We start from the raw sequence: 13,222 nt of genomic DNA on the forward strand, positions 1-13,222 counted from the left end.
TGTTTGCTGAACAGAGTATGAGTCTGACTCTGCTCATGACTACTCTTCTTCTGTTATGTGTACTAAGGAGTGATGATGATAAATGTAATTCACATTTAGGATGGATGTGGTTTCTAGGATCAGTCAGTCTTTCTGATAGAAATGCAAATAGCCTTTTTTGGCAGCCACCCAGCACCAGGCTGCTGAAAAGGAAAAGAAAGTACCTATTTCCTTCAATACTGGGGTAGATAACAATTTCAGGAAGATGTTTGAAAGAACACAATTCCTCCCCAGTGATCATTAGATGGCAACAGAGAATCAGGTTTTTTTGTTATGTCTTTTCTGTCATCTACTAATCTTCCAGAGTTCTGCGGCTTCAAAATCCTAGTGTTGTGATATCTATGATTTCCAGAACTGCTCTGGATTCTGGACTGACAGAACATTGAACAGGCAGTTATGAACACTGTTCCACCCAAAAACCAACAGTCCAGAATAGATGTAAAGTGTGAGTACTTGCAACAGTAGTCTCCTGGGAAGCATGAGAGGGATGAAATTGCTACCGTCAAGGACAGGACAAACATGCTGATCCTGTCCCCCTCCCTGTCATCCTGTCACACGCAGAGGATGAGTGAGGCTAAGCATACATATCTAGGAGTAAGAGCCATTGAACTCAACTTAGTTCAGAGTAAGGGCATGTAAATTTATACTGCACACCTATTTCTGCAGTCTTTTTCTCTTATGTTAGTATATGTACTTACATGTGTAGGTGCGCAAGAGTAGATTCTGTGTATATATGCAAATGGAGGCTTAATTTTATAAATGAGGTGGCTTATTTTATAGGCTATTTTAATCAGCAGTCATTAATTCTATCAATATTAAATTCTGTCATTGACCTGCCCTTTCCTGTTACATTCATACATTCTTTTTGCAGGGAGGGGGGCAGCAAAATGCTGTCTGGTCACTCTAGCTGACAAGACAGGGAAACCGGGCAGCATTCAGAATAATCTTGTTTCTTGCTCATCTTCAAGGTGGGGAGGGCAGTGTCATTTTAAATTCAGAGCCAACTTCCTTTCTGATAAATACCGTACTTGAGTTTTTTTGTTTGAAATTTTTAGGTCAAGTCTAGATACTGGTGGACTTCATGTATAATTGCCATTTTTCAGTGCAATGGAGCTTGTGTTGGAAGAGTACTTCACTTCCCTACCTGGTGTGGAACTATAGAATGAGCTGTTCATGAATCACAGCAACACTATAGTTTAAACAACATCCTTCACTTCTATTGCAAAGAGAAAAAAATGCCTAAATTTAAGTAAATCAGGTCTGTGGTATAATGAACATGATACATTTTCTCACAATTTTAAAAATTCCTTTTTATACTTATTGTATTGCTGGTCGTCTTGTGTTTGCTCTCAGACTGTAAATACATTTTGATTGATGACAGATAAAATAGAACAAAAAAGGACAGATGGAAATTGGTCTCCCTCTGTCCACGCAGTTTCTGAACTGTGTATTATGCAGGGAGAGGGGTTATTTGCCAAAAAGTTAAAACACTCCCCCCTTCTTATTAAAGAGATGTGCAGTCATTTCAATTCAAGGGCAAAAGGGTACTTTGGATCATACAGGGATGTGCATGTTAGTACATGCCAACAACTCCTTAAACCAAATGCATATCTTCCTAAGAATGCAAACTGCATGACCTTGATAGAAGACTTGGCTGTTTCAAGAAGTTGCAAATAGGTATTACATGCGCACCCTTGCATGCTCTGAAGGACCTTTGAATCCAAAGTGCTGCACAGCCTTATTATTAAGCAGCTTCAAAGGAATAGTATTCAGATTCAGAGTTAGCAGATAGTCCTGTTTCTAAGTGTTAGCAGACACTAAGAACATTCTGTAATTAGTCCTGATTTATCAGTAGATTCTAAAGATCACACTATGGGTCACATCTGAACAGTTTATTTAAAAATGTGTAAACATGTAAACAAAAGCCAACAACGTAATTCAGTGTAATTTTGCTAAGTAGGTATAGATAGCAGCAAATACTGCATACAAAGCAAAAAAAGGGTTTTGCCTCATGCATGCTGTGCCTTGAAGCTTACCTGAACCATTCCAGAGAGGACAAAGTCCAACATAAGCGAAATGGATAAGTAAGGGGCAAATAGGGCAATACTGGTATAACTTACCCCTCTTTCTTCTCCTTCTCCTCCCCATCTCTCCATAGCTACCTTTCCTTTCCCCCCACCCCAAAATACCTCTGTTACAGCATAGACAATCTGGGTCTGTGACCAGACCAAACATGCATGTTCTGGATCCATTCAAGGGCGAAACATACTTTGATCTGTGCAGGAGCTGCATGGTCACAGATTGGCTTCCACATCTCTAGTGGCAAAAAATCTCAGCTCAAAAGTGATACAAACCTGAAGTGGTTTAAAATATGTCTTTGAAATAATCAAAAGATGCTCACAGTATATAGTATATAAGCTATTATGGATAAGTGTATGCTGAGTCTTATCAGTTTTTGTGGTCAGATTTATTCCTAAATTTACTGATCTTTGCTTGGTTCCACTTACTAGATTTTGATTTTTTTCTGCAATTTCCATTCTTTTTTGGTGGATCACTTCTTGCAGAACACTCTAGGAAAAGAACAAATGCATGACAATTAAGAAATTTTTTTAGCAATATTTATAATCTGGCCCAATCCTGGAGGACTCTAAGTGGCAGACACCAACGTACAAAATAAAAATATTTAATCATAAAATCCAAAAATTAAATATAAAGGACAAACACTCCCACTCAGGACCACTGGGGGCTACAGGGTTGCTAAAACAACATAGGCTTGACTTGCTTACAGAATACTCATTAGGTATGAGGTGGGGAAACAAGAGTTTCAGAAAGTGGAGCTGCCACAGGCAAAGGAAGTCTAGATGACTGGAATGAATGGATTGAATGAATTGAATTGGTGTTGGCTGTCAGGGTGCTGCACCATATACTGCTTTAAAGATAATGACCACTACATTAAATGGGGGCTAAATGCCTACTGGCAAACAATGCACAACTTTAATATAGTTCTTATTCTACACTGTCAGGGCTGTCCCAGTCTTGCCACTGGATTTCGCACTAGCTGCAGTTTCCAGGTGGTATCCAAAGGCAGACCCACCCAAAAGCACATTGCAGAAGCCCTATCAGGTTGTGATCAGGACACGAGTTACTGTGGCCACAGCATCCTAGTTCAGGTAGGATGGTAAGTGGTGCACCAGCAGAAGCTGGGAAAAAGCTCCTCTGATCATGGCTTCTACCTGCTGCCTGAGCAGGAGCTGAGACTCCAGAAAGACCCCCAGGCCATGAACCACCTCTTCAGTGGGATTGTGTATGTATGTACAGTATGTATGTATGATCTCAATTTATATGGCCACCTACCTCAAGTTCATGACTCTGAGTGGCTAACAATAATTAATAATTAAGAGTACTGGGACTGATATTACTGATTCAATGCTTGCTGACACCTACAGGCTTTGTCATGATAGGATTTAATCTGAGCTTGTTTTTTCCCATCCAGGATTTCCATGGCATCTTGGCTTGGACCTGGGTGGCAGTGCATAGTTAAGTATCATCAGCACACTGATGACACCTCACCTGAACTGACAGATAACGTCTCCCAATGGTTTAATGTGGGACAGCACCAATCCATATGGTACCCTGCACTGGAGCTCCCGGGGACATTAAGAGTCCCCCACAAAAATCATCAAATGGAATTGTCCACTCGAATGAGAGCTGAACCTCACTCCCAAACCTTGGATATGGACCAGAAGGATACCATGCTTAAAGTTATCAAAAGCTGCTAATAGTTCTAACAAGACCAAGAGGGGTGTATTCCCCACATCCAGGTCTTGATGAAGGTCATCTACCAAAGCAAGCAATTCTGTATTTGTCCCATTAATGGAACAGAATCCGAACTGAAAAGATCTAGACAGTCTTGTGATATGTTTTAAGAAAGTCTTCTATTTTTCATTTCACCTTAGACTACCTTCAATTTTAATCAGGCATTTTTTTCTTCCATATTATGAAGGTATTTCTAGGAAGACTAAATAAGGTCTGGTTTCACACATCATAATTAGCTATAATATGGTTTATAAAGTAACCTAACCCTCTATGTGAACCCAACCAACTATGGTTTATTCAACAAACGAAGGTTAAAAATCTTATTTTTACACTGATGCATGAACCCAGCTATTATGAGCCTATGAGCCATACAGAGAAACAGAAGAGCTTGTCCAATCCATCTCCTCAGAAGCAATTTATAACAGCTTTGCTATGAAACAGGGAAGGAATAACCTCAGTGGACAAACTGAGTCATTGTAAAGTCAGACATCTCTGGCACAAAGTACAGTTATAAGAATGAGAATGGAAACAACATATAACCGCAGCTAATCAGTGCATGTTTTCTAAATCCTAAACAATTTATGTAATGTTCTAAAAAAGTAGCAGGTCATAGTATATATTTTACTACAAGTCCTCTTAAGCTGTTGTGTAATGGAAGAGCTAAGCACAGCATAGCTTGTGCACATCAAGTGGACTCTAAAAAGAACACATACTGTTTTCTGCCGATATTCTTGGTTGAGCTTTTGCTGTAGTTCTTGAATATCTTGAGACAGCTCCTTGAACTCTACTTGTTGGTCTGCAGGAACAACACTGAGTATATAGAAATAGTGCTCAGCACAGAGAAAAATGGATTTGATATGTAAATATAACATATAAAAATATATAATTGTTTCAATTAGAAAAGCTGCTTCTTTTTGATGAAGCTACCTGGCAACTTTAAGTTCTGCAGTAATATAAGAGAATATTTAATATAAATTTTTCAATATACAGTATATAAAAGGAATAGTCTTTCTATAGGTATTTGCTTAAACAATTTTAATTCAATAAGCAAGATAAAAATTCTTAATTTAGAAAGCATGGAACTTATAGAGATCTTGCATGAAAATAGCAGGGGAGGTAAACCATGATTTGATAGACACAAAGAAGCACATAGCCCCTTCTTATCAACCCCAGCCACATCTATGCAACCACTTTGTGTGTAAAGAGAACTCAACAGATATTTCTACCTAAAGTGGTAACTGTAGCTCCAGAGACTTGGCCCAAGAAAAGCACAATCTCATTCCTTTTTTAACTGAAGGCAAATCCCTATAATGTTGAGGCTATATTGTAGACACTGAACAAATTCAGCTCCAATAAGCCATTGTGAGAATGTGTCCTTCCCAAAACCATTTCAACCATGTTTCCCATTGGGAATGACACAGAAAAGATAAGAAGCTCTTCTTTTTCCCCTATCCACTAGGAGGTATGAGCAGAAGAGCATAGGTACATGTAATGGAAAAGCTGAAGAAGGAACCTCACTGACTTCCTCCTTGGGAGAAATAAGCCAAATTTAAGAAAGAAAAGAAGCACAGAAAGAGATCACTATCCCTTCCTCTGACCATCTCCTGACCCATTACAATGTCATGCAGGCTTTAATTTCATATTATAGCACTTGCTACAGATAAATATTATCTCCCATAAAAGACCAGAAATAATCAAGAACAAGCCAACAGAAGAACTGTCTAAAAAAAATTTCCTTATGAGAAGTACTTCAAAAGAACTCATTAGCAGCACCTAGTTATCTATTAAACACTGAACATCCAGGGCCAATTTACAACACCGCCTGTAACAACATGCAAGGGCAAATCTTTGGCTCAAATGCCTTCCCTAATTGACAAGAGAATCCATGTGAAAAGCATATAAACAGAATTCAGACATGCATACTTCAAAATGGTATTACAAATTCTATGCCAGATAGAAGGTACTTCAGTCTTATGAATTGATTCTTAAATAATAATTTTAATATGAGGTACTCATTCAATAGTTAACTTACTCCAACTTTTCCAACTTCAGTGTCGCATCCTGGATTGCCATCTGAAGTCGTTGCTCTTTTTCCATAGCTGATTTCTTTGAAAAAGAAAAAATTTACATTACATGCTATTCAACGTATTATAGAAAAAATTGCAACTGGCTAGAAAAAGTGAAATTATACTGGTCAGACTGTATCCTTATTTAATGCATTTATGCTGAGCTGCAAATCCAGCAGTAAAAGCTCCAAGTTTTGCCACACAGTTTGAATTGACAGTATTGGCTACTAATACATAAAAGCTGGATATAATGAATGTCTCCAAGATTAATTAAACTAGAGAGGGAGACAAGTGTCGCTTTCTCAATTCCACATCTCAAAAAGCCTTTTTTTGTTCTTCAGCAGATCAGAATGCCAAGCAGATGAATGCTTTTTAAATCTGAGAATAGATTCCAGTAGAGCGATTCAACCCTGACATGTTAGAGGTAAGGGTTAACTGAATTCTATCATCCCATTTAAAACAAGTGGTAGCTGCCAATGAGTTTTTTGTGGGGGGAAAGAAGGGAGAAATAAACTGGGCATCTTGTTATTTAAAAAAAATTATGAATTTGTCAGTCTTGCTAAATCAAATTAAGATTTAATTTAATTAAGATTAAATTAAGGAATACTTCTAATATGATTACTACAATGTACTGTGCCATATTAAAATTGATAGAAATTTCTGGAGGTGCCTGAATGTGCATCTCTGCTACAGGTGATCCCACTACGGTACTGCCCTTAACCAAGAAGCCAGACAACTTCTTAGTGGTTGAAGAATACTTGAGTTTCTATTCTTCCTTGGAAAAGGTGATATATGACCGCAGTACATCACATCTCAGAACAGCTCTTTCAGGCAACAGTGTATAATTCGTTGCAAACTTTTCACTTGCATATTGTGTAAATGGAGGCAGATGCATCCATCTTCTAATAATGACAGACACCAAAATCAAAACTGAAGCCATCTTCTTCCATCAGGGGAGGTAGTGATCACCATCAACTTTTCCTTAGAAAATTGTGAGTGGTTGCCTCCTTGATCGAATGAATGGAAATAGCCTCTGCAATTATGCCATTTCCAATATTACCATCATTGTCAAAACCAGCAATTCAAAGTACACTTAAAACCTTTTTGCCTCAAATGGTTTTCATTTGACTGCATAAATGATCACTCAAAGAATATTCCTTAATAGTCTAAAGGCACCTTTCTTTGCCAAATTCTCATTGTAATCAAACTGATGGGAGATTAGAATGTTGACACATCTAAAGATATACTGTCCTATCCCAATTATATCAGGGCTTTTCTTCTTTTCATTATCTTTCAGCTTGTTTGTGAAGTGTGACATGACAAGTTGTGGAAGTACCTAATCAAATATTTCACAACACAGATTTAGGGCTACAACAGTTTATTTACAGAAATGCCAAGTAAATACCCCCACTCCCTTAGGAGAAATACTATAACTGAAAAATAATCACTGTTTTTTTTAAAAATATTTGCGTAAATGTAAAAAAGCCAAAACTTGAGAACCTTGGAATGTTCATCCTAAATTACTGCCAACAGTGCCCAACTCTTAATTCTGAACACAGACACACAACAGATCTGTGCTCTACACGTACTCTCAGAGCATTGCAACAAATGCATAGCCAAATCATAGCACTTGTCAGATCCCCCTGATCAAAGGTTTTACAAAACCTCTTATCGGAGCATCTGCCATCATTTCCTTATCAAAGGAATAGACTCTGTGTCGCCAGATGGGAGGGGGTATGAAGTTGGAATGTGAAGTGGCTTATTATGGCTATGGCGGACATCAAGGACACGGGGTTGAGATACACCAGGAACACCACCTGGATGGGAGGGGGGTGACATGCTTTCATGGGAAAGAGGACTGACTAAGGGAATGTAGTTTTAAAGTTAGGTTTGAGCAGGAACTCTTTATTTGCAGCTTGCCTTCTGTACCATTTATTTCGTGAGAGAGCCTCAGACGCCAAGCGTGATCATAGAAGAACCAGAGCTGAGTCCTTCCCAGCCCGGTGCCAGAGAAGAAGAGAGAAGAGCCCCTTCACCCGTGGAGGCACAAGTAAGGGTGCGGGGTCGCATGGGACTATAGCAGACCACAACGGGACTCCGCAAGAAATGCGGAGCCTAGAGGTGAGGATGTCTGCTATGGAAGTGGTGTTGCAGCAGGTATCGAAAACCCTTGAGACCATGGCGTACCCCTTGGCAGAGATCTCGAGTCCGCTATCCAGAGTGGCATCGCTGGACTCACGAGGAAGGCGGCGTACCCTAACCCCAACCCGGGATTTCGAATCCCCAGTGAGGCGCCGGCAGAGTGGAGGCCACCAGGAGAGCCAAGGCGACTGAGGGAGAGCTGTACCCAGCTGAGTGACACCGGCTGCGGCCCCAAAGGACATACAAGTTAAGTTTGATGGAGATCCATGACAGTTGGCGTTCTTGACCAATGTGTCCATATACATGAAAGAATATGGGTCTTGCTTTCCCACCGAGTACAAGAAAGTGAGCCAGGTAGGCGCCAGGCTTCAGGGATCTGCAGCAGAATGGTTTGTGCAACTGCACAATGCCATGGCCCTGGAGCTGAACAGCCTGCAGGACTTCATGAGGGCACTGAGAGACGGGTTCGAGGATCCACTCGACAAGATGAGGGCGAAGACAGGTATCCAGCAACTTAGGCAAGGGGGAAGAACCGTGGCTGAGTATGCCATGGACTTCAAAGCTGTTGCTGGAAAAGTTATGGACTGGTCAGAAACCACTAAGATTGACTATTTCAAAGGGGGCTTGCAGCCAGAAATACTGAGATGGGCACTCTGCCGCGGAGACACCCCCCCCCCACTTTAAAAGAATGGATTTGCCTAGCAGGGGAGGTAGAGAATACCCAATACCAATTCGTAGGCAACTCTGCGCGCAAGCGATGGGAAAGAATACCGTAGCACCAGGTCAATTTCCCTTCGCCCAGCAAAAACTGTTTTGTGACAAGGAGGACCCGAAAGACCGCACAGGAAGAAAAGGCGGCTGTTTCAAATGTGGGAAGGACACCCACAGAGCAGCAGAATGCCCACGCAGGGAGTCTGAGGCACCTAAAGGAGGAACCAAACTGGCTAAGACCCCGCCGACCAGACACAAGGCAGCCGCTGCGACTGCACTAGCACAAAAGGATCCAGGTACGAAGTCCCTGATGGACTCCGGTGAAGACTCTGAACAGGAAGAATGGGAGCTGGCAGGAAACGAATTTCACCTGTTCTAAATCGCGCCCGCGAGCAGGTAGAAACTCCAGGGCGTAACATGCCTACTTCGGAGGAAGACGACAAAGACCATTTGGTGAGTGATGATTGCCCCACATTGCTGGTAGAACTAAAAAACTTAAGAACCCGACACAAAGCCAATCTGACAGCGATGTTAGACTCGGGGTGCACAAAATGCTTAATACACCCTGCCCTAATTGACACGCTGAGCCTTAAAACCAAAAGACTTAAGCATCCAATTATTTTCACCCAGATGGACCGTTCTATTGCCCACAAGGGTCCCGCTGAATTCCGAACTGAGACTGTCACCATGAGGTTGGGGGGACATAAAGAAACCTTGCAATTTATTGTAGCCCCTATCGCCAACTATTCTATCATCCTGGGACTCCCGTGGCTAAAGAGTAGAAAACCACAAATCGACTGGGAGTCGGGGGCTTTATTGTTTAACAATGGGGAGAGCAACCTCTTTACTGTACCACGAACCAGGCGGAATGTAGCCAGCATCCTCCTCAACCAGACCCAACAGCGGAACCTGAGGCACAGCCTGGCATTCCAACCGAGTATACTGACTTTCTGGATGTGTTCGATGAAAAAGAATGTGACCAATTGCCTCCTCACAGGAAAACTGATTGTGCCATTGAAATTGACCCAAAGGCTAAACTACCCAAGCTGAAAATGTATGCTATGACAGAAACTGAGAAAAAGGTTCTCAGAGAATTCATTGACAAAAACTTAGAAAGGGGGTCCAATTGAGCCTGCCAATTCACCCTTGGCAGCCCAGTATTTTTCCGGGCGAAAAAGGACAGCTCTCTTAGACTCTGCACGGATTACTGTGGAATAAATGCCATCTCAATAATCAATACCCTCTCCCCTTAATGAAAGACATGCTATCTCACCTATCAAAGGGAAAAGTATTCATCAAACTTGACCTCAGGGAAGCCTACTTTAGAATTCGAATTCGGGAGGGGGATGAATGGAAAACCGCATTTAACTGCCCTCTGGGTTCCTATCAATACAAAGTCCTCCTATTTGGGTTGGCTGGCGCCCCTGGAGTGTTTATGCAATATATTAATGAGGTCCTCCATGAGCATTTGTACAAAGGGGTCCTAGTTTATTTGGATGACATTTTAATCTATTCTGACAACTTCGAAGACCACGTTCAGCTTGTCAAAAAGGTCTTGCGAAAACAGAGAGATGCTAAGCTGTAGGCTAAGCTCTCTAAATGTGAGTTTCACAAGTCCCAGCTGGACTATTTGGGCTATCGTATTTCTTCTAAGGGCGTCGAAATGGATCCTGCCAAAGTACAAGACATAATGGAGTGGGAACCCCCTCGCACCCAGAAGCAACTTCAAAGTTTCCTAGGCTTCATGAATTCCTATAGAAATTTTATCCCACAATTTGCTCAAATTGCTTTACCCCTGACTTGTTGAAAACTAAGGGGAGGGGGGAAACACGAAAAGTTACCTCCCCAGGAGCTAAACTTGCATGGACTTCTGACTGACAAACTGCTTTTGACCGTTTAAAGCTTCTTTTCACTAGAGAACCCATTTTAGCCCACCCGGACCCAACTTGCCCCTTTGTTGTACAGGTGGACGCCTCCGACTCAGCTGTTGGGGCAGTCTTGGTTCAAAAAGATGAAACCGATTTCCCCCACCCCTGCACATACCTCTCGCGCAAATTTTCAGACTCTGAACACAACTGGCCCATTTGAGAAAAAGAGGCTTTTGCTGTTAAAACAGCTCTCACATATTGGAGGCGTTTGTTAGAAGGAGCTCATTGTCCCTTCGAGGTTTGGACTGATCAGAAAAACCTCCAGGCCTTACAGACCCCCAGGAAATTGAATGGCAAACAAATTCCCTGGGCTCAATTTTTTAGCTGCTTTAATTTTACCCTAAATTTCATCCCTGGCAAGAGGAACTTTCTTGCTGATGCACTTTCTCGCCTCCCTCACTATCACACTGCCCAGACTGAAATTGTAGACAGAGTTTTCTCTCACAAGCAGCTTGGAATGGCTTGCGTAACACGCAAACAAGCAGTAGCCGAGAAAGTGAAAGTGCAGACTGACCTAAAAGAGGAGCTGCTTCAGGTGCTCCCTAAGGATCCCTGGCTACAATGTAACAAAGCCCAATTAACTGAAATTGACAATGTCTGGTATTGCAACAACAAAATCTATGTGCCTGAGTCTCTTCGCCAGACAATTTTACACCATTCCCATGATAGCAAGTCTGCAGGTCATTTTGCCTTCACAAAAACTCTCCACTTGGTGAGGCGCCAATTTTGGTGGCCCTCCCTTCGCTCTGACGTACACTCCTATGTCACATCATGCCATGTCTGTGCCCAGGCAAAGAGGAAGGGGGGGAAACCACAAGGACTTTTACAACCCATAGCCGCCCCCAAGGCTCCATGGAAAGAAATTGCCATGGATTTTATCGTGGATTTACCTGAGAGTAAAAACAAAACTGTCATTTGGACTGTGATTTATTTTCCAAACAGGCTCATTTTATCCCTTGCGCTAAAATACCAAATGCCCAACAATTAGCAAAGCTATTTCTCACCCACATCTCACCCACAAAATCCACGGGTGTCCCACGCATGATTTCAGACAGAGGCGGCCAATTTACTTCCAAATTTTGGCGTACATTTTTAAAATTGGCGTCCAGCAATCCCTCAGCTCGAGCCATCCCCAGATGGACGGAGTGACTGAACAAGCTCAGTCTACTCTAGAGCAATTCTTACACTGTTACATTAGCTTTCAACAGGACGATTGGGTAGACCTCCTCCCTTTTGCTGAGGTTGCTTATAACAATGCAGTTCACCAAAGCACTGGCTTTTCCCCTTTTCACATTGTTTACGGCCAGGACTTCATTCCCATACCTGAACTTCAACTGCAATCCTTGCCTGACTCCTCCGTAGCTGACTGGGCCACCCCGATCGCCACTAATTGGCCGGTCATCCACCAAGCATTAGATCACACACATGAAACTCACAAAAAATTTGCTGACCGGCACAGATGCCCAGAATGGAAGTTTAAAGTTGGCAATCTCATTTGCCTCTCCACCAAATTTTTGCGCTCACAACAACCCTCATAGAAGCTTGCCCCTAAATTTGTTGGGCCATTCCCCATCACCAAAATTATTAATCCTGTGACTGTTCAAATATAATTACCCCCCGCCTCAAGCAGCTTCATCCTGTTTTTCATTGCAGCTTGCTTAAACATGCACCGGAACGATCTAAGTGGCATCAGCCTGCAGCAACCCCTCTACCCATCATGATCGACGGCTATCAACATTTTGAAGACATTCTGGACTCTCGTTTTTTCTGCAAATCTTTACAGTATTTGATTCAGTGGAAGCATTTTCCATATCCTGAGTGGGTTAATGCATGTCATGTTAATGCTTCTATTTTAACCACAAAGTTTCATGCAAAGTATCTTTCTAAACCCTCACCTTATTAATCACATTTTTCCAGTTCCATTTGATATATTATTTTCTATTATTTTCTTAATCTTTCTCGGGGGGGGGGCGGTATGTCAGATCCCCCCAATCAGTTTTACAAAACCCCTTATCGGAGCATCTGCCATCATTTCCTTATCAAAGTAACAGACTCCATGTCACCAGATGGGAGGGGGTGTGAAGTGGTTTATTATGGCTATGGCGGACATCAAGGACACGGGGTTGAGATGTACCAGGAACACCACCTGGATGGGAGGAGGGTGACATGCTTTCATGGGAAAGGGGACTGACCAAGGGAATGTAGTTTTAAAGTTAGGTTTGAGCAGGAACACTTTATTCGCAGCTTGCCTTCTGTACCATTCATTTCGCTTCATTAAAACAGTTAAAGGAATCCTAGCCTCCTGACTGTGATTGTGTGAATGCTCGAATGATCAGGTGCTGACAGCACTCTTTGCTTGTTCATATAAATTTTTATGGATGTTATTTGGGGTGCTTTTTAACTGTCTGGCCCCATTAATAGAAATAGAAAAGGAGATAGGGTCCATGACTTTTCACCAATGCCAAAAAAAACTGACATAGCAAATCTATTCCTATTGCAAATAAATGTAATTGACAGGGA

General features: G+C 41.8%; 1 protein-coding gene across 1 annotated transcript in view; it reads right to left on the bottom strand.

Moving 5' to 3' along the window:
• NUF2 (NUF2 component of NDC80 kinetochore complex) overlaps positions 1-13,222 on the bottom strand; it is a 46,756-nt gene that overhangs the window by 17,605 nt on the left and 15,929 nt on the right. The window contains exons 6-8 of the mRNA XM_063300178.1: positions 5,888-5,961; positions 4,569-4,665; positions 2,547-2,609 (exon numbers count right to left, since the gene is read on the bottom strand). Coding sequence (XP_063156248.1) covers positions 2,547-2,609; positions 4,569-4,665; positions 5,888-5,961 — 234 coding nt within the window. The remainder of the gene's footprint in view (positions 1-2,546; positions 2,610-4,568; positions 4,666-5,887; positions 5,962-13,222) is intronic.

This window comes from Candoia aspera, chromosome 3 (assembly GCF_035149785.1).
Source record: "Candoia aspera isolate rCanAsp1 chromosome 3, rCanAsp1.hap2, whole genome shotgun sequence".
NCBI lineage: Eukaryota > Metazoa > Chordata > Lepidosauria > Squamata > Boidae > Candoia > Candoia aspera.